Source organism: Camelus dromedarius, chromosome X (assembly GCF_036321535.1).
Source record: "Camelus dromedarius isolate mCamDro1 chromosome X, mCamDro1.pat, whole genome shotgun sequence".
NCBI classification, from domain to species: domain Eukaryota; kingdom Metazoa; phylum Chordata; class Mammalia; order Artiodactyla; family Camelidae; genus Camelus; species Camelus dromedarius.
In genome coordinates this window covers 99,691,948-99,719,418 of record NC_087472.1, presented here as the reverse complement: position 1 = coordinate 99,719,418, position 27,471 = coordinate 99,691,948, and the positions used below count along the sequence as shown (strand labels likewise).

At 47.3% G+C, this 27,471-nt stretch overlaps 1 protein-coding gene across 12 annotated transcripts in view; it reads right to left on the bottom strand.

The window, feature by feature from the left end:
- MAP7D2 (MAP7 domain containing 2) overlaps window positions 1–27,471 on the bottom strand; it is a 91,662-nt gene that overhangs the window by 8,352 nt on the left and 55,839 nt on the right. For 5 of the 12 annotated variants that reach the window (XM_031445759.2, XM_064483333.1, XM_064483334.1 and 2 more), the window contains 7 exons: window positions 26,974–27,096; window positions 21,511–21,665; window positions 19,791–19,918; window positions 8,929–9,197; window positions 8,271–8,403; window positions 1,434–1,659; window positions 567–671 (listed from right to left, as the gene is read on the bottom strand). In XM_031445759.2, the coding sequence (XP_031301619.2) occupies window positions 567–671; window positions 1,434–1,659; window positions 8,271–8,403; window positions 8,929–9,197; window positions 19,791–19,918; window positions 21,511–21,665; window positions 26,974–27,096 (1,139 nt within the window). The remainder of the gene's footprint in view (window positions 1–566; window positions 672–1,433; window positions 1,660–8,270; window positions 8,404–8,928; window positions 9,198–19,790; window positions 19,919–21,510; window positions 21,666–26,973; window positions 27,097–27,471) is intronic. The other 7 variants (XM_064483336.1, XM_064483338.1, XM_064483341.1 and 4 more) reach the window with 2 other exon arrangements.

Here is a 27,471-nt window from a genome sequence, read left to right as displayed (position 1 = left end):
ACGCAGGAAACTATATCCAATATCTTAGAGTGACCTATAATGAAAAGGAGTATGTAAATGCATATATGTATGTGTATGTATGACTCTGAAACATTATGCTGTACACCAGAAATTGACACAACATTGTAAACTGACTATCCTTTAATAAAATTTTTTTTTTAATTTTGAAAGGCTGACAATGTAGACTTTAAGACAGGAAGTAGTACAGAGGTAAAGGACATTTCATAATAATAAAATGGTCAATTCAACATGAAAATGTAATAATTTGAAATATAAATTCACCTAACAGCAGAGCTTCAAAATATATAAACAACAATTGATAGAATTGGAAGGAGAAATGGACAAATCCATAACCACAGATGGAGATTTCAATACTCTTCTCTCAGTAACTGACAGAACAAGATGACAGAAAACTAATAAAGATACAGAAGATTTGAAGAGTAGGATCAGTGAACTCAACCTAATTAACAAGTCTAAGAGCACTCTACCCAACAACTGCAAGACACAACTAGATTCACCTCCTGTCCTTGCCTCGCCCTAAGTACTCCTGATCCCTTAGCCCTTACCTTCTTCCTCTCCAGTCGCTCCTGTTCGATCTGCAGCATGATCTGTTCTCTTTCTAGACGCATCTGTTTAGCTACCTCCTGGGCCTTTGCTTCTGCTGCTTCCTTCTAATAAAAACAGGTAAACCAAGGAACAGGCTTTACTAAGCAAAAGAAAACAATGTAGTTAATTCCTTGAGGTTTGCACCTGTTCCTCCATCTCATTTTCTACCCCAAAGTGGGTGCTGCTCCAATATTCAGTGAGGATTTACACAGCCTGCTCTACGATACAACAGACATGCTTGGGTCTCACTCATATAACCTCGGTCCAACATGCAAATCACCTGCCGACACTTCCCATACATGGCCAAGGTCTTTTTGTGTCTGAGAATAATCTCTGGCCATGAAATATGCATGTGGCTAGGAGTTTCAGGAAGCTAATTTCCCAAGGAGTGACTTTCAACCATAAGGGGCAGGAGTTGGTAGATAAATACCCGTTTCCTAACCTTCAGAGGGACAATTCTAAGGCATGTTCCGCAGTCTCTTAGAGGGTCCCAAAGAGGGCAAGTTCCAGTTGCCCACAGTAACCCACTCACCAGTGTGCTTACACTGGCTTTCCTCTCACTCCCCTACCAGCTTCCTGGGATCTTCTCCCAAATAAACTGCTGGCACCCAAATTGTCATCTAGGGTCTGCCTTTGGGGGAACCCAAACTGACAACAGCAAACATTACCAATTTCACTTTTAGTGCCCCAAGTAACACATATTTATTAACCAGCCCAGTTAAAGAAAAAACTTAAAATAAACATTATGAGTCATTCAAATGTAACTACTTTTACGTAAGATTAACAAAGGCCCTGAAGGAAAGTCTATATGAAGACATATACTGTACCTGCTTTTCAATCATGACTTTTTCTTGCTTTTCTCTTTCCTGTTTTTCCTTTTCTTGTTCTTCTTTTAACAGCAGCTCCTCCTTGGCCTTCCTCTTGGCCTCCTCTTCTGCCTTCCTTTTCTCCTCCTCTTCCCGCAGCTTCTTCTCCTCCTCCTGCTTACGGGCTTCCTCTTCTAGGCGAAGTCTTTCCTCCTCCGCCTTTCTTTTCAACTCCTCTCTCTCCAGCCTTTTGAGAACAGAACTGTTGTTAGAAGACGACAACATACCCCAAAGGCCAACAACTGTGCTGACAGTAGAGCATGATGCGTGACACAGTCACAGACATGGGCACTTGAATTAGCATCCACTTAAGAAAATGACTCATCCTTCCCAGAAGCCACTCCAGTCTATATAGTTACCACAAATATTAACCAGGGTTAACTTTAAATTCTGTTACACCAAGAGTAACAAGGTATTGACTGGTGAACAGATTGTAATGAGGACACAAATGTTCCCTAGTTAATTTACAACTGACCACAGCCCTATCATTCTTATTTAATGACAATTCTTTAAAAACTAAGTAGAATGGGGTAGGGAGGGGAAGGTATAGCTCAGTGGTAGAGCACATGCTTAGCATGCATGAGGTCCTGGGTTCAATCCCCAGTACCTCCATTAAAAAAATACGTAAAGAAATAAAAATAAATAAACTTAATTACCTCCTCCCCCCAAAAAACAAACAAACAAAAACTAAGTAGAACAAACATTTGAAACCAACTTAAGCTAGAAAAAACTAGAAATGTCTCAACGGCCACTCCTGTGCCAGTCAGCAATTTAAGAGCAGTGACTAAGAGCTCAAAACGTTCACTGTGGTTCTAATTAGTATGTGACTTAATGAAGTAGCAAATGGAAAATATTCTCAACAGAAACTTGACATTTAATACAGAAACTGAAGCATCTATTTTCCATTTATTTTGGCATTCTTCAAAAAATCTATTTTAGCTTTTATCCTTTGATAAATGAAAAGTAAATGGCATTTAGACATTTTTCATCTGCAGATGAATGGCTGGTGATGTAATGATAAAGAACTCGAAGCCATGAGGGAAAAATCTGTAAAGTCTAAGCACTAGTATTTACATTTCTAACGTTCTTCCTACTCACATGTGTCACTGTCCTCATCTATGAAAACATGTGACTAAACTACTCGTCTTGCAGGGCGTTACTGACTGGCAATGTGACATAGAGGCAAGACCAAGACTGCATTCTGATTGTCACTTGCTGCGAGACCCTTCCTTGAAAAGTCACTCAACATTTCTGATGCCCATTAAAAAAAATGGGAATAGCTATAATACTGGCTCCTTGACATCACTGTGAGAGTGAAATGAGGTAATACGTGGCAAGCACTGAGCACGCTGCCTGGTCCTACGCAGATTCCTGAATGCTAGTTTATTTTACAACTTAAAATAAATTGTCTCTTCAACTCCCAACATCCTTTTAAATGTATCTATAAATCTGTTACGTTTTTTAGAAATTACCTTTAGTGGAAGCATGTATCACTGACTTACTGCGGTGCTGGTATATTGTTATAAAAAGATGAAGACTTAAAAAGAACATCCTTCCGTCCTAGTGGTTTGCTTCAGGAAATGCGCAGGCAATTAGCCTATGTGTCACCAAAGAACTCTTATAAAAGGTAAAGAAATACATAGTAAAAGACATTGACCTAAGACTGTAACAGTACGTGACAACGTATTTTATGTTTGCAGAGTCTGCAGTGCCTAAAAGCTGGAACAACTGAAATTATTAACAAACATTCTGGAGAACTCTGCAGAAGAACATGATGGAGCCTAATCAGAAACTCACCAGTTCTTACGTTCCTCAATGAAAGACTACGGACGCCCCACGCAGAATTATAAAAAATGTGTCAATAACAAGATTTATCCCAAGGTTAATCAGAGCACTGTTTCAGTTCTTAACCCTCTTTTAAGGAGCCGTTGTGACTGTCTCAGAGAAGTTAATACACAATGGATACACTGTGTGAATTCACACACAGGCTACATCATCTTTAGCTTCATTCTCAGGATCTGAAAAGCCACTGTTTCTTCCATTTTTCTGTGAGGACTTCAGAGGTGCCCAATGCACACACATGCAGTAAGTAACACATCCTCTTGAACCCTAGGTCTCCATAATCTTCCTCATTATCCACAACATAACTTCCCCCCAGCAGCCTATTAGCCCCTGCTTACAGACAAAATTCTTTCCATCAATCACACTCTGCTTCCCCTAAAGTCGGTAGAAACTGGCTTCCCCTATGTGAAATGAAGTCTCTCAAAATCCTCTCCAAAAACCACCACTCTCTCTCTCCCTGCTTACTGACCCAGAGAGAGCACGGATTTGGTCACTTCCCCACCGGCCTCTGCTGCAGGCAGCCCCACCCCACGGCCCCTGCCATCATCACCCAGTTCCCTCCAGAGTTCACCAGCCCCATGTGCACTTCTGGCACCCTCTCCGTCCTTGCCCTTGTCACTCACCCTAGAACCCCCATACCAGTAGAAAATACGAGAAAACTGTGCACTGTGGTCATCATTCAGCAGATGTATTCCTTATCCCTGCCACCAGGGAGGGTCTTTTACAGAACGACCCCCATCTCTCAGCCTCCAGTGCCTCGCCCCTTCTCGTCCCGCCTTCTCACATTTGCATCATGTCTCTGACACACGTTCAGTCCTGATTCAGTCTCTGGATGAGTATGTGAGTTTCACTATTCTCTCCACCGTATGTGCTTAAAAGTTTTTATTTAAAAAAGCTTAACCTTCACAACACACTAACCTTCCCCTTCTTTAATCTGTCCTCACTACCTTCTCTGCTGACCTGCGCTGGGCACTGCTGGGCAGTCACTGCATCTGCTCCCCCTTCTCTCAGTGCCCCCAGGCCTCCCAGCCCTCCAGAGCATTTGTGGGATGGCATGGAGGCCACTCTGCTGCCCAAGTCCAGGTTTGGGTGGCCCCAGGACCACTCAAGGCCCTCCCGGATTGTCAGCAGTGGTTAGAGTAAGGCCCAGATGAGGCTGACTGGTCACCTTTCCCTGGTCCTCAGCCTCCCACTAGCTTTTCATCCTCATCCTCCAGATCTCCATGGAAACAGTCCAAACCTCTATCTTTCCTGTCTTCGACATCCTCTATGAACCACTTTGCAGAGAAGACTGGGGCCACCTGATCTGGGCTTCCTAAACTCTCCTCTATGGCTTTACTGCTCAGAAAATTTCCCCTTTCTCCCTCTGCTTAGATGCAAAGGACTGTAAATGCCACCACCTGTGCTGTTCATTCCACACCCTCCCGCACCCACCTTCCTTCCACTATCCCCCTCTCTTCCCTTCTACCCGCAACCTCCCCTGGCCGGTGGAAACACTCAGGCCTCCAGAGCAACTCTCCTCAGTCCCCTCTCCCCTGCCTTCCACTGATGTCCAGGACCTCCGTCCTCTTGTCTCTGTCAAGCTGGCTTCTGTCTCCACCCTTCTCCATAATTTCTCCCCAAAATCTCTGTTCAGATCCTAAACCCCCAAACCAACAGTTTCTCCTCAGCCTCGACATGTCTCGTAGGTACAGACAGCATTAAACATCTGGCCCATGAGGGCCTCTGTGTGGCCAGCTGTGGCCCTGGTTCTCCCTTCCTGTCCCGCTGCCGCATCCCCACCAGCCCACACTGGAAGGGCCCTGCCTGCCCTAGCTCTCACCCAACAGCCTACCGCTGGGAGGCTCAACCAACCAGATGCCAGGTCTGAGCGCCAGGCTGGGGCTAACTCTTGCACGGATACCGGGCTGCAGGCCGGCTGTATGACCACCTTGCTTGCAGGGGCTGCCTGACTTGAATGCCTTTCTACTTGGGCCCTTAGCAGGTATTTTAGCTTCTCAGTGTGACTCAGTTTGGAATCCCAGTAAGATCTCTTTGCTTCCAGTTTCTGCCAGTGCCTTCCCAGGGCGGACCCAGGGTCTAGGGTTTCTTGCCCTGACTCCAGGAATCCTGTATTACATCGTGGGCCATCCACAAGCCCAGGGGCTGCGCTCTGTTCTGCATGCTTCCAAGAGAGCCCCGGTGTCACTGCTAGTGGGGACTGGACCAGCTTTGGCTCTTCTTCCTGGGCCCAGCTGTCTGGACGCCCTGTCAGCCTTTCTGTTCTGAGCAGTCTCATCCCTGACTCAGACGGCGCTTCTCTCAACAGTTTGTGACAATGATTGGCTTTCCATGGTTTGGCTCAAGTATCTTTATTTTTCTCTGTATTCTCTCATCTGGTAACTACATCTCTGTGGCTTCAACTACTGACACTAAGCACAAAACAGACGTGAGGATGATCTTATTCCAAGAGGTATCCGCTGTGTTCCAGTCCCTGGTTGTCTGGCACTCTCCTTTCTCACTTCCCACGTGGTGCTAGCAAAGCTTCATATTCTGGCAAGAGAGAGGAAAACTGGTTTTGGGGCAAGGGTACTGCGCTCATTTTTACCTAGGCTTTGATTCCATTTCTAATCACCTGGATATACTGCAAGCACCTTAAACTTAGTTTACCTAAAATCAAATGGATTGTTTTTTAATCCTCTTAAAACCAAGTCCTTCTGACCTTCCTTTACGTGTTACTGGGTGTACCATTCTCCTAAGTCCTTAGAATCAAACCTGAACATCAGCTTCGAATCAGCCCATTTCTGCTGTGCTGTGGAAGTCCGCAGACTGCAGCTGGACCACCTGCCTTGAACTCGCCCTCGCTCCTCCAGGCCTGCCTCCAGCATCCAGTGTTAGCCCTGGTCTCTCCTCACCCACCCACGATCGCACTGACTTCTCAGCTGGGCCTCTCCCTCCTTCTCCACCCACCTCGTACATTTACTGAGCGCCAGCACCAGTGACCTGAAGACCGTAGCCCAGCGCCAGCACCAGTGACCTGAAGACCGTAGCCCAGCCTTTCAAGGTGCTTGCTGGGGGAACTAGGCCTGTGGACAGATGAGGAGGCTATGTGATCAGCTGAGCAGCTGGGCTCTGGAGGGGCGAAGGGGGGAGGGATCTGGTCCATCCTAGGTGGAGGTCCAAAAAGGCTGCAGAGAGGGAGCAAGGCTTGTCCCAAGTCTAGAGAATGGAAAATGTGTCTGGTGAGGAGTATGAGTCCACGGGGGACAGAGTCAAAGCAGACGTAGAGGTGTAGAGCCAGGAGCTGGAGGTGGAAGCGAGGGTGGTGGCCAGGTCATGGCAGGCCTTGCAGGCCTGGTGATGAGTTTGGATGGCTCCTGTGGGCAGGGGAGTCACTGGCTTGTTAAAGGACAGGAGCAGGACAGGCACTGGGGACACCATGTGGACAGTGTACAAGCTCCGAGAGACCTGGAGCAAGGAGCTCAGCTGGGACGCCAGACACAGTCCAGATGAGAGACCACAGGGGCTGAAGCTCAGGAGGGGAGGAGAGCCAGGAGGGGCAGGCAGAGGAGAGAAATGCCAGAGGCGGCCTAGGCAGACCTGCCAAGTGACAGGATGCTGAGGAGGAAGGAGAGGGGAGAGTGGAGAGCCGGCTCTGACACTTCTGACCTGGGTGCCTGGAGAGACAGGGGTACAGTCCATTCTTGGAGGAGCTGCGCTGTGAGAAGTGCTTGCTGGAAGGTAGGGAACTTGACCTTCCCGAGCCCAGGCTACAGCCCTGTTACTCACCTGCTCCAGGCCCGCGATTCCCAAGGCCTGTCATTTGAGGGCCTGTGCGAAATTTACCTTATTCTCCTGGGACCTCCCTTCACACATCCCGGGGCCACCCAAACCAGCCCAAGCACAAAACTCAGCAAAAAGATCTGCTGCCGGTGACCAAAAGGTTGGAGGTGGGAAAATTCTCAGAACAGTCCAGAATTTGAAGAAGGGACCAGCCAGACCTACTCACCCCCACCAACCCCTTAAAAAAAAACATTACAAAATACATCAGCAAATGTGTAATAAGAGATCACAAAAAACTTGCCAGGGTCACTGAAGGATAAAGAACATTCTATCGTTTATCACTGGAAACTACAGCGTGGCTTACTCTGCCATGTTAATTCTCTCAGTAGCGCTGGGCTGCACTCTGTGATCCTCCTCCTTCATCGCTTTAATGATAAAGTCTACTTTGTCCTTCAACACGCACTCCTCACCGAACACCAAGACCAGAGAAGGCAGAACTGTCTGTTCTGACCAAGCGCTCCGGTAGTCACCACAGTGGCTCAGACTCTGCTGACCTATTTTTTTAATATATATTTTATTATTTATTTATTTCCTAGTATATCATTTTATTTTGTTTTATCTTGATGGGGGGAGGTAATTAGGTTTAATTATTTTTACAGGAGGTACTGGGGATTGAACCCAGGTCCTCAAGGATGCTAACTAAGCATGCATTCTGCCACTTGACCTACACCCTCCCCACTTCTGCTGACCTAGTGAAGCTGGACAGGGCCTGGGCCTGTGTATTTTCACTGCCTCGTCTGAGTGATTCTAACACTCTCCAAAGTTTAGGGACCACTGTGACGTCTATCCTGCTCTAGGATGGGAATCCCTGTACCTCATGTCCCATGGACTACGAGGTCGGCTTCTGCCCCATCTTGGGGCCTCTACTCAACCTTCCTCTCTCTTACCTGGGGGTGTGAGTTAGGATAGTTTAGAGGAAAACATGACTCAGGAAGCAGAAACAAGACCTCTACACCCAGAACCTCCTATCTTTTCAGGAAGAACCTCATTCCATAAACAAAATGCCAACTCCTTTGATAGTTCTACGAGATCTGGCTGGTCCTAGAATCCAGGAGAATGGGGGCTGTCGGTAACATTTAGACCCAGGAGCTAGGAGTTTCCAGGCGATCTGAAGAGATCTGAGCACCCCCGTACCTGTCCCGTTCTTCCTTCTCCAGCCGTTCCTGCTCCTCCTGTTCCTTCTGCAGCCGGGCCTGTCGTCTCTTTTCGGCCAGGATCTTTGCAGCCTCTCCTGCATCAGTGGTGCCTGCTGTGGGCTTCCATGAGGCTGCATCAGAGGAAAAGATCAAGGGAAATGAAAGAGTGATTGTACTCACAAGGCAGCTGCCCCTTGGGTTGGAAAAATCCAGCCCCGTGGGTGATGGGAAAGTTGGCCAGGACCAGCACAGCCAGCCACCAAGCAGAGAAGGTGCAATGGGCTGGCTGTGACGCGGGACGCATCGCACGGAGGAAAAGCAAGGAGGAGAGATAGGGTCACTGGCAAGTCCCACAGCAGTCGCCGCACCTATCTGGGTGGACTCACTGCATCTGCCATGGAAGCTTACAGGCTTAAAGGAAGACCCTCTCAGCACCCACGTGGACTTGCACAGCCATGAGCGCTGCCAGCCCCTCAGTCCCCTCTGCCAGGGGAACCTCAGGAGAATTCGGGGAAGGACTGGGGGCAACTCGCCAGCCCGGAAAGCAGCATGAGGGCGTGAAGCTGCCTCAGGGAAAAGCCCTCTGTCTCCGCCAAACACGAGACTCCCACGCGGACGGGGTCGGAGGGAGAAGTGGCCGGGCGAGGAGGGCCTACCTCCACCGCCCTCGGCCTTCCCTCCCGCGGCCGCGTGCTTCTCGGTGGCCTGCCTGTCCGCCACGTGCTTCTCCGGGGCCTCCTCTCCCGGTGGGCCGGCCGCCTGCTGAGCCAGCGCGCCTTCCCTTTCCTTGTTGCTCTTCTCTTTCTCTGCTTTCTTCTTGGGTGTTTCCTGGCTAGAAAAGGCGGGAAGGCGGTACTTCACGGGAGACCCCGGGTATGGCGGCTTCACGTTCTTTGGAGACTGTGGATAGGGTTTTGAAGTTGCCCTGGAAAAGCAAAAGCCAGAAGATGCTTACTGGGCCTGACCACAGCACCCTCTGTTCCTAAGACTCTTGGCTCCAAAAAGCTGAACAATTTCATCCTTCAAGAGGAACAAATGGAAGACTGAGCCTACATTCAAAAGCCCCTGAAGCACTGTCACCCTAACAGGAGCATATGCTACTTGTAAGATATCCCTGGGGAAGGGACACTATACAAGAGGCCCAGCTGGTGACGCCATGTCCTAACTTCACTTAAGTCTGATGACAACATAAGAATGGAGTGTTAGGCACTTTCCCACTCCCTCTTTTCAGATGAACACCAGGGCTGGAGCTGGTCTCCCCATCTGGCAATGAACGAACCTGCTCCTGTTTTTTTGTATTATGGTATAATACACATCATGTTAATTTTTTTTGAGTAAAAGCAGATTTACTTAGAGAGAGTTACATGAGAGGGATGGTTAAAGTGAAGGTAGATACATAGAATGTGGGCCGTCTCGGACCACCCACTCTGGAGTTCTGTACTCAGTCAACACTGAGCTCCCTATTCCCGCCTCTCTCCAGCCCCTGGTAACCACCCTTCTGCTTTCTGTCTCCAGGAATTCGACTCTTCCAGGCACCTCACAGAAGTGGAATCATACAGTATTCGTCCTTTTGTGTGCGCCTTATTTCGCTCAGCATGATGTCTTCAATGTTTCTAGTCCCACCCCTCCACCTTTTTAAAATTCACCTTTACTGAGGTGTAACTGGTATCTGGTTCCTTTTTAAGTTCTGAGGAACAAAGTCAGCCAAGAGATGGGGAGAGGAGGTGTCTTTTTGGAGGTTCTTAAGGTTTAAAAGAATCTCTCCTGCTACTGGGAAGATGCATAGGTGAGGGCAACCCCATTTATACCCAGGAAACACTGCTGTGTTAAAATGCAGGACCTTGCCCCATGTCCGCTGGAATAAGGCTCGTTGTAGGTGTGCTGACCTAGGCCTGGCTCCTGGGGCGCGCTGGCTGTTGATGACCTAGGTAGCAGCCTGGCTTCGGCTCCTGAGTGTACCCAGAAGTTCTCACAGGGATGCAGCATTTGTACAGAGTTCCTTTACGAAGAACATAAAGTAATCTGCTTGTAAACTACAAACTGTCACTCTCAATCCTGTAGCAGGTTGAACCATATGAAATTGCTAGTATTCAACTGTTTTTGATCAGTAAAAACAGCAATAAAACTGGCAACTTAACATAATATTAAAGGCCAATTTCTCACCAGAGACTTAAAGAATTACCTAATCAGATCCTGGTGGTAAGGGAAAAAATATGATCAGATCAGTATTAAACTTGGTCTCAGCTGGAAAATAATCCTCAAGTGTTACACGGACTGGGTAAGATACAGGCCAGTTTTCCAATGATGCTCCCTCATGCTAAAAGGCCAGTTCCTGGTACCAGAACACCTTTTCTCCGTCCACGCCAGGCAGAGGGCCACACAGTGATGCAATCACTCGACCCAAGGAATACGACTTGAACATGATTTGAATTTAAAATTCACCTGTTTCAGCATCAACCACTTAATGATATGGAATCAGTCCAGATTCCACTTCCCTTGTGCCGTCATCCTGAGGCCTGGAGCCACACAGACCCCCTGTGACACTTCGTCCACGTGGACAGTGTCTCCCCTTTGTGGACTGTTCTCCCTCTGCCCTTGGGCTCAGCTGACTCAGGACCCACCATTCATACCTAAGGGATCTCCCAACAGCCAGGCGCTTCTTGGGCACCCTCCATGTGTGTGTGTGTTTATGTTCCAGGGCTTCTCAATCCTGCCATCACTGACGTTTGGGTCTGGATCATTCTTTGTTGTCAGGTTGGTCTGTGCACTGTTTAGCAGCATCCCTAGCCTTACTAGAAGCCAGCAGCCATCTCCACCCCCCCACCCCAGGTTGCGACAATCAAAAATGTCTCCAGACACTGTCAAATGTTCCCTCAGGGGCAAGATCACCCCCAACTGAGAACCACTGAGGTGAGACGTACACACAGCAGCCCCTCAGACCTTCTATCTGTATAAAGCAGATAAAAGGGGAACTGTTCTCATGGGAGGGGCACTGTCCGAATCCCCACACCCTCTGAGGCACGTCTATGAGCTTCCTGAGAGCCTTAGCTTGAGAGGTGACTGTGACAGCCTTCTATGTTCTGACAGAGTTGCACCTGGACCCCTCCCCGAGTGATGTGGAGCCCAGACTTCCTCCAGCGCCCTCCAAAACTGTGTCCATGTTTCCTGAGTGCTGTCTGCATTCCAGCCACCATGCTGCTAATTGTAGAGATACACTTATTTGGGTATGTATGTGTGCAGACGTGCGTCTTTTAGTTGTCAAGAACCAGTATGACATGGGTACTATTACTAGGGTCACTTTATAGATGAGGAAGCCGGGCTTAGGGAGGTTTAAGTAAGCCACAAAGTGCGGTTTGAGCCCCGGTCCCCCTGACTCCACCTCTTACAACTCTGCCTTACTCCTTGTGTCACAATGGTGGTTAAACTGGAATTGGGGTCACCATGACCTTCAGATATTCATTTTAGAACTGGCACTGAGTAAGCACTCGGTAGCTATTAGATATCAGTGTTGATAAAATAAAAATCTGAATTATCCTCACAGACAAGAATAAACTAAAACCAGGAGGAAGAATTATAATGGGGGAACCACAAGCCCACTGTCTCATGATGACAGTGCTCTGTTAAGCACAGTTTTCCAATCAGCTGCAAAAACTTGTACAGGCTATTTGAATCTAAAGGCAACGGTATGGCAGGAGATCTTTAGCCTAGCAATGCCGTCCTTCCACACTGTCGTCCAGGGCCATTATGTTGCTATAACCACCAAGAGGGTGTCTTGAGGGACCGAGTGTGATGCACTGTGAAGAGCAAACACGTCACCTACTCCCTGGAAAGTCGTGTGCATGCTATGTGCAGCTTTGGTCCAACCACAGGGCAGAGGTGGGCAAAGAATGATCCCTGGAGGTGGGATTCGGAGAGAGGCAGTAGGGAAGACTGCCATTTTATGGTAGATGATGCAGACAGAAGCATCTTCTCCCATAAGCATTCCTACTTTGACTCATTAAATAGGAATTTCTGATACTGAAAGGACTGGCAAAAAGCTGTCTGCTCTTCTTCCTCACCTTCATCTTCCTCCCCAAGGAGTGAGGCATGACTTCTCTGCTTGGTGACACTGAGCAAAGGTGCTGGGTGCACACTGCCCAGTCCATTCAAGTTCTCTTGGGGGCGCCTGCAGTGAACCCACATCTGAGCTTCCCTCAGTGGCACCAGAGAGGGCGAGGGGGGCTCCGCCCCGGGCTGTGCCCAGACTCATGAGGAGCTCTTCTGAAGACATCACTTCCCTGGGCTGGACTAGGGGTATGAGTAAGAAGCCTGAACTGGCCGCATGCCCAACTTAGTCTAGAGTCCTGCCTTAGCTGCGGAAAGCTAGCATCTGGACCCCAAGTCGACCCTGGGGTCTGGTTTAAATGGCTCGCTCTCAGAAGGGAGCGGAGCCTGATGAAGTTACACCCTCAGGCGGTGTGCCTGCAGCCCTAAGATGGAAACGCAGGGCAGGATCACAATCCCAGGGAGAAGAGGCTGGCCTGGCCTGGCCTGGCCCGGGCGCGGGAGGTTCTGACAGCCTGAGGTCTGTGCGGCCCTGAGCAGCCTTGCTTCAACTTGCTTTAACAGAAGACTTACGCACAGGTTCTGTTCACACCACAGACTGTAAGGTTCTGTTCTAAATAAAACTGGGCCAACTGTCCACGAGCACACATCTAAAAATGAGTTCTACCTGAGAAATAAGGGTGGATTATTTGGGATAAAACTCGACATATTGAGGAGTCTGTGTACACTCCCCTACCTTAGTCCTTGCCCAATAAACAAAATAAATTGGAATACACACACACACACACACACACACACACACACACACACTCATAGGCACATACAAACATGACTTTCAAGTTAAAGAAGTAAAGGTAAGTCATGGAGTTTTTAACAGTGAGTGACCAAAATACAATCTTAGAAGTTCCCTATTTTATCCCCAAATCTGTAGAGTTTCCTGCTCATCCTGCCTTGCTACTTCCCCACGTGGATTTAACACGCTGCCAGGTGCCCACAAGACCTGCTGAGCACGGACATCTTGAACCAGGTGGTGCTGGTCTGTCAGGCCCCGAGGTTCCCTGGCCAGCTCTGCTCGCACTGCTTACTACAGGCCAAGTAAAGTCTGGCAAAGCTGTTTTTCCCCCAGTTACCCAGAAATACATACCCTGGCTAATGAAAGAAATTAAACACAAATTACTCATGGGAACTCACTGTGCTTTCACAGAGCTTTATTTTTTAGTACCTTCTCATCTATTTAATAAGGGTCTATCTGATCGCCACAATAACCCAGTGAAGTAGGTGGGAAATACTATTAACTATGTTTTAGATAAGAAAACCGAAGTCCTAAGTGCTTAAATGGTCTTTCCCAAGAGGTGTAAACAGATGAGAGTCAGGGCTGGCACTCAAGTCATTTGATTCTTCATTTTCCTTTTTTATAGCTTTTCCACTTTAATTTTAAAAGTTCAATACCTCCAATAATTAGAACTCTAACAAAGGGAATTCACAAGTTTTGTTGGGGTGGTAGAGACAGGCCTTCCTCATGTACAAGGCAGGATTATATAACCTTTTGAGGTTCCATGACTGGTAGGAAAGGTGAACAAACATCTCTGTAAGTAGAGCAGCAAAAATAACTCTTGGGAGAGGGCTATCACGGTTGTGAACATGAGTTTACTGCAAAGCAGAACCCCAAAAGGCTTTTTCCCTCCACATCTTGGAATCTAGTTCTATTTTCTCCAAGGCATGATGAACTCCAGGCACTGGACTCCAGGCATGATGAACACAGCCCATCTGTGGCCTCGTCAGCAGTTTGCCAGCATTCTGAGAAGTCTATTTGTTAATGGTCACATTTTACTACTTCCCAGAGAGAAAAAGAGCAATTTTACACCAGAGAAACCTGTGGCCATCACCTTAAAGCGGTGATCCAAGCTACCATCATCGGTATGGAAACAATCTGACACCATGGCCTCAGGATACAGTGCACTGAGAAGGAAACAACATCTCTTCCAGGGACTCCTGCCCCAAACCTACAACCTGAGTCTAATCACGAGGAAACAGCCGACTGACTCAAACTGAAAGACAGTCCTCAAAAGAAACTGGCCTGTGCTTTTTAAAAATGTCAAGGTCATGAAGAAAGGCTGAAAAGGAGACTAAGGAGGCCAGACAGCTAAAAGCAACGTGGGACCCTGGACTGGCTCCTGGACCGGGGGACAATGCTACAGAGGATCTCACTGGGAGAACAGGCAAAAGCTGCATACAGTCTGAAAATTAAGTAACAATATCATGGCAAAGTTATATTTTCTGATTTTTACAATTGTACTGTGCTTATACAAAAGAATGTCTTCATTCTGAGGGCTAACGGGTCATAACGTCTGCAACTCACTCTCAAATGGTTCTGAGGAAATCTGTGTCTGTATGTGTGTCTAAGGAGACTGGACGGGCGAGAGCAGGGGTGGGAATGATGATGCAAGTGCGGTTAAATGCTAACAGGATGAAGGTTGCAGGGGTTCTTTGTTCTAGTCTTGCAATTCTTCCGTAGGGCTGAAATGATTTCAAAACAAAAAGGCTTTTAAAAATTGGTCTAAACTCAAATTATACCACAGTAAGACTGACAAATATAGGACCAAGACTAGGTGAGTATGTAAGAATGGCTGTGAGGAGGGGGTACAACTTAACATTTTCAATCATCCTTCTCAAGAAAATTTCCAGGCAAGAGTGTAAACGCCTACCTGGTGGTAACAGAAACGATAGGTAAACTGTCACTGCGGGGAGCCCTGAGCCACTGGAGATGCTGATCTGTGGGCAAGGATAACGAGGCCACACATCTACCAGAGAAAGGCTATGGGAATGGTGCTCCGTGATTATAAATAAACACCCTCAACCACCAAAGGAATAGGCTGGCTCCAGAAGCCTTCCATGAACCTCTGATTCTGAGTGGGAGGTGTTTATTCGGGGCCATTCAGAGAACTCAGCCTTAATTTTTTCCCTCACATAGATTATCTGTTTTATTTCTAATGTATGATATAAAGTGAAGTTAACCTAGGTTCCTGATACAAAATTGATCTCAGGCATGAGCTATCTCTGAACATGATTATCTTTGGCAGATTATATTTTCCAAACACGGTCACAATAATACCTCTTCCCACCCCACACGATCTTTTGAGTTTATTTTCCCACCCCATTGAATCTGGGTTGGCCTCACTGACTTGACCAACAAAATACAGCAGAGAAGGAATGCTCTGCAAATTCGGGGCATAGTCCTTAATTGGCTTGGCAGCTTCTGCTTCCATTCTCAGGAAACACTCACTCATGGGGACACTCCCTCTTGGAGCCCAGCTGCCATACTGTGAGACACCTAAATCATTCGGAGAGGCTACTTGCGGGTTGCATTCTGGGTGACAGCCCCAGTGGAGCTCCAGGCAACAGCAAGCATCAACTACCAACCTGGCGAATAGGCCATCTTAGACCCCGAGCTTAGGCAAGCCTTAGGTTGTAACTGTAGCCCCAGCTGACACTGAACTGTAATTGAATGGAAGACCCCAGGTGAGAACTGCCCAGCGAGCCCAAGTGAATCCATAGAACAAACATACAAAAGACCCCAAGGGAGACCCTCCCAGTAAGCTCACGTCGCCGAGCTGCGAGAATTAATTACAAAGTGTTTTATGCCACTAAATTTTAGGGAGTCTATTACAGCAGCAAGAGGTAACTGAAATACTCCCCATTATAATGACCAAACTAACCTAGAATATATTTCTAAGAACCTGAAACTATTAGAGAATATTTCACACCAAAGAACTAGGAGTACAGGCAGCAGCAACACCCAGAGGCCAAGACAGGCTGGGTAAATCCACTTGGCCACATTCAATTTCCTTTCTCTAGGTTGTAAGAAGAAAGTTATGCTGCAGCCATATCTTTGAGATATCTTAAAAGAGCAATGCCATTAACATGCACAGGCACCCAACAGTGGCTTAATTTATCTGAGGTCAGGAGGAGAACAGCGCGCTGTCAGAGCTATTCATCACGTGGCCGTCTGGGTTTCCGGATGGGTGTTCAAAGGGACTAACTAGGCGCCCCACTGAAAGCCACATCACTTCCAGTGTGCTTTAAAGATCACACTCTTGGTATGCACAGGGGGAAGGTCAAAAATGCCACTGTGGTTGGGGTTTATTTTGTGTGGCACTATTTTAAAAACCAAGTGTTTCTTTTTCGTCTTTCTTCAATATTCAGTATACAAAGGAATATTTATAAAATACAAAAAGTATGAAGAATGATATAACAAATGTCCACACACGCATCAACCAGTTCAAAAGAAAGACATATTATGCTGCGATGTCCTGTGAACCCACCACTGACCTCTCCCCTTCCCCCTAGGAGGCCACCATCACTCTGCATTTCCTGTTTGCCATTTTCTTACTTTTTCTAAAAATCATTTTACCACGTTTATATTCTTAAAAAGACATTGTGTGGCTGTGCACATCTGGGAACTCGGTGTAAACGGAATCGTACTGCTGATATTCTTCCACAACCTCCAGTCCTGCTCGACACCATGTCTCACTGCTTGTGGGCAGCTGCCAGATATTCTTTTTCACTACAGTGTACTTTGGTCGGATTTTCAGAATTTACTTTCAGTCTTCCTGACGTCCCACATTTCTCAGACCTGCCTGGCCCATGCTCAGTGTGGTTCAGCCACTAATTTTCACCCCAGGGAGAAACTTTCTTTCTGCACATTTTAAAATCAAGAAACGTTTGCTTCTCCTTAAACCTCTCGACCTGGTTAATTCTGATTTAGGGGTGCTCAAGCCACTTCTATCACCAGGGCACCTTGTAGAAAGATAAGGGTTCTGGTAGCTGGACAGCACACAAGAAGTCCAGCTGTCTTAGAGTTTGCTCTTTTTCCTGCCTGCACTAGAGATGACATGTAAGAGGTTCTAAAAATAAAGGCCATTCCACTATTTCCCTTTGCTGGAAGAGGCAGGCATATCCTGCAGCACAGTACAGGAGCCAGCATCCCTTATCCTTTAAAAATTTCCCGAACAAACTGTGCAGCCCAGAAAAAGAGAACATTTAATAAACTAATCAGCAGAAGAATAAGCCACTGAATGGCCCAGAAGGGAAGAGGAGGCAAAGGGCCAGAGTTCTTGGGCAGGTTTGGTCCTAGCACTGCCCTACCTGCCAGCCGACCCCACTCCGGCACTCAGGTTCTCCTGCCCTCCTCCCTCTGGCCCACAGACTCGCAGTGAGCGCTGACTGTGCATCAGTAAGCTGAGTCTGTCCCCATCCCCACGGCACTCCTGCAGGAGATGACAAAGTGCAATGAGGCACAGGTCAATTCGGCCTGCTCCCTCACTTCACGCAGGGCGCTCTGCTCAGATGTCAGCTCCTCAGAGAAGCCTTCCCGGACCACCTGATCTAGCTACTCCCCATCCACCACCCCCCACGATCTGGCCCGGTTACATGTTTCTTCATAGAACTTGCCAGCACCTCATATTCTACTTGCTGTTCAGCATAAGCTCCATGAGGGCTGAGAAGAGCAGTGGACAGAGTAGGTGCTCTACAGGTAGTTGCTGAATGAACAAATGACATACATACGTGCTGTGAGCACAGCGAAAGGGATGAATTCAGCTTTGGCTGGTTCTGGAGAGGATAACAGCGGAGCTGAATCCTGAGGGATGAGCAGTTCAAGCTGGGCAGCTCTCTCTCTGGGCCAGGCCTGGAACTTTCCTCTTCTGTGGCCACATACCCCCCACACCTCGCTGGGGGCCCATTCAAGTGGAGCCTGTTCTCACATGGAGATTCTCTAAGGCATCTGGCACAGTGGTCTGCATTCATTCATTCCACGAACATTTATGAAGCATCTACTAGGTGCCCATGACTGCTCTGGATACAATGGAAATCTTTTAAAACTTCTCTAAACTAAACTGCATTTTTAAAAGCCTGTAATTTGAAAAAAAGTCTGCAATTTTGTTCAAGTTTCTTTGGTCTGAGAGAGCTTCTATAAAACTCAGATGATATGGCCTTTAAAACAGAAAATAGTCCCTGAAACACAACCTTCAAGATTTTCAACTTCAAAGAAACAGTACAGAGCCCATTGCAAGCTTGCTTCCAAAAACTGAATTCTCACCTCAAATGGCAACAACCCCCGTGCTTCACCTCAATGAAATTTACAATGATGATGGTAAAACTTGCCAGCTACTATCCATGCACGGACCATGAGTCACTATCCAAGAAAGACAGAGTGGAATCTGGAAAAGCCCCAGCACGAACAGGCTTTTCTCTCTGTTAATGTCAATGCTCGGCACTGACAGCAGAGTAGTGACGTGCAGATGCAACGCTCAGAAACAAGACAAAGACAAGTGGAGACCTTACAGCCCATCTAATGGAGTGAGAGTTTGAAGAGAGCAATACTATTACCAAAGACAGGCAACATGAGCACAGAAAGAATGCAATGGACTTAAGGGGAAAAAAACCCAAGATGCTATTAACTCAGCAATGTGCTAAGGAAGATTTTCTTTATCATGTTGATCACCCACTGTGGACTGGGGGCCTCCGAGGAAACACACTGTCACCCACCCAGATTTGGGTGCTGTGGCGATCAACATGTTATGGAGGGCAGGTACCTCAATAACCAGTATTAGTAGTGTATAAAAACCATAGCAATCTCTGAGCAAAATAATAGTCGTGAAGAAGTCTCTGTTCAAAAGCAACAAATTAGAAATAAGAGCTGACATTACCTTGAAATATTTTTTTAATTACCAAGTGCTCATTAAATTTGTGTTTTATCCTATGTTCTCTGAACCAAGCTGATGTACTCAACAAGTTTTATATGATCCTCTCTATAAAGAGTTTCCTATTTTCCAAATGAAAGCGGTATTTCTCTTTCTCTCTCAGTACTACTGAAGATGTTTCCATTCTATTGCTGGATTGAGTTATTTACTGAGTCACTCGTGTCAGTTACTATCAGTAAAATATTTTAAAGACTTAAGTCAGTGGTCACACAGGGTAATTTTGTTTTTCAGTTACACAGGTTTTCAGCAGTGAGTTCACCCAATTCTTAACAAAAATATACAATGGCTTCATTAAACAAGCACCAGCACCACCACCCACACTGCTGACGGTGACTGACAAGTTACCACTGCCTCTCTGCTGAAGAGACAGCCAGGACGAGAGAAGCCAGAGAGCGCAATACACTCCCTTCCCTCCGGATGCAGCAGGAGAGAAAGAGCGGGACACCCAGGCAAGCAGAATGGGACTGATGGACCTAAGGAGAACACGCCGAAGGGACCATCTCCGGCGATCAGAGTCCCATGTTTACCAGGCAACAAACCCTTCAAGAGCCCACTGTTTATCCAGAAGATACACAGAGTCTGGCTAGCCTTCGCCCCAACCCCTCGGGGGGCCGGCCACGCCTCTTGGGGAGCGGGAGGCCACAGTGCACCACACAGAGGCCCCACCAAACTGCTCTAGTCGTCTGACTGTGGCCAACGGGAAAGATGCTTACTTGGGCGGCACGGGGGAAGATGACCTCTTAGAAACGCCTGTTGGAAACTCGCATCTTCTCAGAGGGGACATGAGGCCCGCGCTGGGAACGGAACCTGTTGTTCTCGGCCCCCTTTTCATCTTCTCTGTCTGTAGGGGACACAGAACAAGACAGCTGTGACTCATGACCGCCATTATTTCCACAATTTCTAAAAATACCCCAGATGGAAGCGAGCATGACTTTCTTTCAGAAGGAACCACACGAAGATATACTGCTTCCCACAATGGGAATATCTGCAGAGAAGCATTGGGGGGTCATCATATTTAGGTCACCCCATTAGAAAAAAAAAACTTCAGCCTTAAAACATAAAGATTTGCTTCTTGTTATCTTGCAAAAAGCTAACAAAGGAACCATATTAAATTAGTCCTGGACATATAGAAACTAGAATGAGTACAAAGATATATACTCACTATAAAAAAGCTACACGTGGGTGCAATGTGGTTATAAAACCCAAGACAGGGAGCTGGGGGCCCTGTCAGGATACCCAGTGTATCGGTGACTGCAACCCCCTTCCCCCTACGTCTTCCCTCACGTGGCCTCCCCCTCTCACGTTTTTCTACAGGAAATCCTCACGTGGCCTCCATACCCACATACGATGGCCCCCTAACACAGTAATGCACCCTACAGTAAAATCCTTGGGTTTGAAACATTCACTTCTCATGTGAGAACCTCAGGACCACAGTGGATTAAAAAAAATAGTGTTATAAATAAATGCCTAATACTACAATAATGTGGTGGTTTTAAAGTCAGTCCACACATCATTTGATGCTCTTCCCTTTAACAGATGGAGCTCAGTTCCCTTCTTCTTGAGCATGGGTTGGTCTCAGTGAATTGCTCTAAATGAACAGCACATGGCAGAAGGGATGGTGTTCAATATTTGAGATCAGAGCATAAAAGTTGTAGCTTCCCCTACTCTCACACTCTCTCTGTCTCGGATCTCCTGTTCAGGGGGAAGCCAGCTGCCGTGTTACCTGGACACTCAAGGTCTACGCAGTAAGGAACTGGGGCCTCCTGCCAATGGCCACATGAGTGAGCCATCCTGGAAGAGCTGCAGCCAAGCTTTCAGATGACTGCAGCCCTGGCCGCCATCCTGACCACACCCTCCTGAGAGACCCTGAACCAGAAGCACCCTTCTAATCCAAAGAACCAGTGAGATAATAAACATTTGCTTTAAGCTTCTAAGGTTTGGGGTAATTTGTTATATAGCAAGTGATAACTAACAAAAGTTGCATGGTATGTATAATTTCTAAATAAATACACATAATCGGGGGTACTGGCTCAACATTTTTTTACTGATGGTGTCAGTACGACAACAAAAATGTTTAAAGGCCATTGTTGTGGATGAAGGTTGACTAGAACCTCAGTTCTAGCTGCCTGTAGAGGCAAGAGGCCCAGACATCCTTAAAAAGAAGCAGAGAAAGGACATTTGGAACATTCCTTCTAACCCGTCCTATGGAGGGCAGGCTATAACAAGGAAAGGGCTTTAGGCATCTGCTCCAAGGCAGTAAGATTTAGCAGGGTGCAAAAGTTAAATGATTTTCAAAGGTTGGGTGCAATTTTAAACCAAATCCACCCCTTGAGCAGCCCTGGAAATGGAGGAAAACAGACCCCAGGTCAAGAGCAGGGAGTAATCACACTGTCAGATAAACCAGTCCCGAGGGGTGAGGGGGTTTAAACCTACCGGAGAGGCCTCCGCTCCTGCAGGCGCTCCTTTCCCAGCATCTCCTACGCCAGATGTAGGTGGAGTCTTCTTCCTCTCGGCATTTCGAGTGGGAGAAGACTTGTAGGAAGACTTAAGGGAGCCAGCAGGAGCTACACGAGGACAGGCATGGGATACTAGAGAGTTACAGTGTGATAGCCAGAGACACAGGGAGCAGATGGAAAAAGTAGGGGGAGCGGGGAAGAACACCACAGTGCTGTTATAATGTGACACGGGCAATCCACATTCTCAGCATATCACCATACTTATTCCAGTGTACGCAGAACAGACCCTCCCTTAAAAGACTGCCATACTCAATGCTCAAGAGTCTAGTTCATTTCAGTTCAAAATCTAGGCTTTGGAGCCAGACAGACCTAGCACTGTTACCTAATAGCTGGATCACCTTGGCTAGGTTACTTAACCTCTCTAAACATCAATTTCCTCGTGCAGGAGAGAGTCAACACAGCAGACCTGACTGCTGTCCTTGGATGGGCCTGTTTACAAGGTTGACCCTTGTAAGCATCAGGAAACTTGGACTTCAGGACGGTTCTCACCCTGAAGTCATGAGGAGTTCACAGGGCCTAAGCTGTCTGTACAAACGACGGGACTTACCCCGCTTTCCCGCTCAGAGTCTGGAATTTGGGGGTGTGGCTGGCAGGGGGCGCCTACATGACCAGCGCTGGGCACTGAGTCTCTAACCAGCGTCCCTGGCTGGCAACATTTCACACGTGCTGTCACAGCTTGTCGCCGGGGGCTCACGCACACCCTGTGTGACCGCAGTGGGAGAGGACGACACTCTGGGAAACTCGCAGCTGGGCTCCTCTGGGCTTTGCCCGGGGCGCCAGTTCCCTTGGCTGGTGGCACCCGTGCAGCCTCGGCTGTAACACAGCCCAGCGGTGAGTGCCGCCACCTGCTGCGTCCTCTGAGTCCTCCTAGCCAATCCGCGCACTGGAGTGGTCCTGGGACCCCTGACACAATTGGTGTCAGAAGCAGGAATCGTGAGAACGACCCTGATTCTCTGATATATGGTAAAAGCATTACATGGGAAAAGGAAGGAGAGAGGGGTGGAGGATGATGACTCTCTGGTGCCTGGTGGCTATGAAGTCACCCACCATATGAAACGGCAGCCGAGCTACTGTCTGCTGCGACAGGTGAAATGCCTACGGAATCTGAAGATGGCCCATCCAACTCCAAGTGCGGGCTTGCTGCATCCTCTGGCTGCACGTGGCCGTGCTGGCTAAAGTGAGGGGTAAAGTGCAGCCCGGGTGATGCCTTTGGTTTTTGTTTTCTCCTCTAAGTGTGAGAAGGACACAACCTCCTTGCTTTTTGCCACCAGTGATTTGGCTGGTATTTAACATCTGAGTACTGGAACCAGAACATTCATACCTGATGATTTTTGCATAATGGAGACTCTGGGAAAAGGGAGACGTGAAAAGAGAGGCCATCTTCAGACAGAGATAAACTTTTCAGGTTTTAAAAATCAACCCAGAATCACTGTAGATACAGAACACCCCTCCATGGGGCCCTAACCTAGGGAAACAGCACAGATGCTGGCTGGGCCATCTGCATCGCAGACCAACGCCCACAGAAAAGGGCTTGTTCTCCAATGGGATCATCTGACACGGAGCTGCTGGTGGGCCCTTCAGTTTCTGATGTAGAGACTGACTGCACTCCTACCTTCTGACTCTGGCCGAAGCCGCAAGCTGGGAAAGGGCATTCACAGGGAGCATGGCCCCCCGCCCACCCCAATGATTGGATTTGACCCCCTCCAAGGGACTCGTCACTGCTGCTGCTGAGACATCCGGCGTGTGCCTTTCCAGACTGGCTGTGGTTTGTTAACAACAGACTGAGAGCTTAACTCTACTTCCCTCACCCTTCTGCTACACACCCCTCAGGAAGGCAACCTGTTAAACGCACCTGTACCTGGAAAGGGACTGATCTTTTCTAGGCTGCTCACTGGACAAATGAACAGGATGAAAGAGATGGGAAGTGATATAAACTTATTTTGAAGATTTCTGAAAATTCAGGATTTTGTCCTAGATCCTGAGCATGATGTCTTGTTCTGGTTAAGTTGGATACATTAAAAAAAAAAAAAAAAAAAAAAGCTCTTGTCCTTGCGTTAACAGATGGAAGGTCCACATGAGAGTAGAGGATGACAGAGAAAATGTGAAGTTTTGATTAGTCAATGGGGCATGCTGATAACAACAGAGAAATACAACAAAACCCAGCCCCTGGCATGGTACGGGGAGGGGACAGGACAGGCTCCCTGATCTCTCTTAACCGGAACTGTCCCTGGGCACTCTCCCCATTTCCTGAAGCAAGTCCATGCTGCTTTGCAAGCTGCTGCCAGCACTTCAGATTCAGACAGACTGCCGGGCCCAGATCGCATGCAACAGTGTGACTGTGAGACCGCAGGGGCGGGCCAGCTCCTGCCTGGTCCCTGCACGGTACCTCCACATGCAGCCTGCACTTGGCAGGTGATGAGCCAGTGTCGCTGGCAGAGCAGTTTGGAATGGACCGCCTCAGGCAAGCCGTCTGAGAGCAAAGACCGAACTGAATTACTCAGACTGGACTGAGACCCCCGGGGTGGGAGGAACCACAGTGGGAAGCCACACTGGGAGACCCTGGTGGCCTGTGCTGTCTGCCCAATGCAGCTCCGGCTCGGGGTGCCCGAACATTATCAACGCTCCATTTCCAGGGGACGTGTGTGCCCTCAGGGATGGGACTTCTAGGGTGTGAGCCCTGACCATTATGACACTGCCTCAGCCCTGGAAGGCTTCAGGTCAGCTTCGTCTTCCTGGCTAGAGCGGTGCTGGGCCAGAACTGATGCCTAGGGCTAGGTAGAAAAGGTTCAGACGGAAATCAAGGAGGAAGCCAGCTGGCTTTCTAAGACAGACCTTGATGGCTACTGGTCTGTGTTTTTACTGGCTAAGTCCAGCACCCCTGAACAGCATCAAGTGAGATCCACACTGTAGGCTGGCCTCAACTGCTATATGGGGTCCTACCAATACTAATTCTGCTGCAAAGTCACCTTGGCCAAGGACCAAGGGGGTGGGCTCTGCAGAAAAGAAAAAAGAAAACATAGCAGGCCTCCCTCACTGCTGTCCTTGGACAGGACTGCTTACCGTGCTGGCCCTGGCAACGGGGAACCTTGGGGACAGTTCCCACCGTTAACTGCTAAGAGTTCTTTGTATGCCGAACACCTGCTTTCCTGCTGAGAGCCTGGAATTTGGTTATGACCTGGCGGGGGTTATGACCAGCCCCCAGTAAACACTCTGAGCACAGTCTCTGGTTGGCAACATTTCATACACGTCAGAACTCACTGCGGGGGAACGTGTTCTGCGTGACTCCAACAGGAGGAGACTCTGTGCCTGGCCTTCTCCCATGCACCTCTTCCCCTCTCTGATTTCGCTCCATAGCCTTGGGCTGTAATAAATCACCGCTGAGTCCTCTAAATCATCAATCCTGGGAGCGGTCTTTGGGACCTCCTGTCACAGTCCTCCTTCTCAAAATGGGGATACTTCCTACTTCCCAGGAAATTTTGGTTTATTTGTTTGAGATATAATTCATATATCATAAAATTCCCCCTTTTAAAGGTATACAACTTAGTGGTCTTTATTATATTCACAAGATAGTGCAGCCATAACTATGGTCCAATTCCAGAACATTTTCAACAACCCCAGGAGAAACCCTCAACCCTCTTCCCCACCTCCCCTCTCCCAGCCCCTAGCAACCACCAATTTACTGTCTCTCTGGATTTTCCTATTCCAGACATTTCACATAAAAGGAATCATACAACTTGCGGCATTTTCTGCCTGGCTTCTTACACTGAGCGTGATGTTTTTAAGGTTCATCATGGAGTCAAAGTTATCTCTCTTTGCAGAGGACACAATCTCATATATCAAAAGCATGTGTCAGTAATTCTTTCTTTTTTATAGTTGAATAATATTCCACTTTATGGATAAACATACTTTGTTTATCCATTTACCTGTTGCTGGACATGTGGTTTGTTTCCACTTTTTGGCTAATATGAATAATGCTGTTAAGAACACTTATATACTTAATTGTGTATCTCTTCAATTTCTTTGACTCTATACTTAAGAGTGGAATTGCTGGCTTATATGGTAACTCCCTGTTTAACTTTTTTGAGGAACTTGCCAGACTATTTTCCAAAGCAACTGCATCATTTTACATTCCCGCCAATAATGTATGTAGGTCACCATTTCCCCACATCCTCGACAAAACATCTTATAGTTGACCCTTGAACAATATGGGTTTGAACTGCACGGGTCCATTTACATGTGGATTTTATTCAATAGTAAATACTACAGTACTTACTTACTGTGGCTGCTTGAATCTGCAGGTGTGGAACCAAATATACAGAGGGCTGATGATAAAGTTAAACGCAGATTGTTGACTGAGGAGGGTTGGTACCCCTAACCTCCAAGTTGTTCTAGGGTTAACTATGTTATCCCTTATCTCTCGGAATTTCAGCCATCCCAGTAAGTGTGAACTGGTATCTCACTGTGGTTTTGATTTGCATTTCCCTAATGACTAAGGATGTTTAGTGTCTTGTCATGTGCTTGCTGGCCATTTGCGTATTTTCTTTGCAGAAACAGCACAATTACTTGGAAACAGACAGAACTAGGTAGAAGCTAATATGTCATTTATATGTCATCTCAATGAATACACTGTATCTTAGGAATTGAGATGGAAGCCAGACATGCCCTAATGCGGACACAGCGTTACTCATCTGCAAACATGGAACACTAGACCTCATTAATCTTGCCATGACAGTTTGATCCGCTTTGGTCAAGGAAGGGTTTTGATGGTGTGGCCCAGTGTTTCTTGGACTTCAGTGTGTAGGTCTGGCAGGGCCTGAGAGTCTGCCTTCCCAACAAGCTCCCAGGTGATACCAATGTTGCTGGTCCACGGACCAGCCCTTGAGTAGCGGGGCTCTAGATACCTGTTCTGACTGTGCCTGTCAGTGTGCTAGCTCATTGAATCCTGATGACAATTTAAAACAACTCCATTTTACAGAAGAGGAAACTGAGGCTTAGAGAGGTTAATTAACTGACCCAAAGCACTAAGAGCTAGTAAGTGCCAGAGCTGGTTATGGAACTCCCAAGACGGGGGTCTCCAGGTTACTCTGCCAAACCATCTCTTAAAAAAAGTCTACGTTAGTCTCCCTGGCTCATGAAATGGATTTTTTTTTTTTTACTAATCCACATGCTGTCAATCATAAAATAGTTTACTCACCTCTGTGGCACTTAAAAGAAACATAGCAACAGCAAAACACTGGTGGGTAGAAAACGTTATTAACCATTGAAGACATTTCCAAAACCAGCAAATGGGAAGCAAGATACAAAACTTCAGAAATAACTCATAGGCCGATCAATACGACTTGGGGCATTTTCCTCAGTGTCACCAGCGTGGCCTCTTTACCTGAGTCACTGGCCCGCTCAGAGAGCACGAATGCACTTCTGCTTCTGGCTAAAGAAGCCTGTGTGGGTGTCAACAGTCGCATAACAAGAAAGGTTTCCATGGGACTAAGGTGCATGCGATGAGCTGAGGGACGGAATCAAATGAAAATTTTAAAAAGCAAACTTAAAACAAAACAAAATAAAATGTTTAAAACAACACAGTGCAGGAAGCAAATCAACTTTTGGGTGGCAGAACGTATGTGGAAAATAAAAATATTGTAGCAAAGGATGGCTTTAGAGCTTGTCATAGTAAAAGAAAACAAACAATGTGTCACTTAGAGCTTGGGAGAGTGCGTTACTTCTCTTAGGGTGCCAGAATTCAGTCACTATGCTGTGACAGGACTACCTGTATCACCCGAGGAGAATTAGCCCATCTCCCAAGATGTAATATGAACTCAAGAAACCATTTACTCACCAAGTAGATCTAATACTGAAAAAAAGATTACTCCTACAAAACACT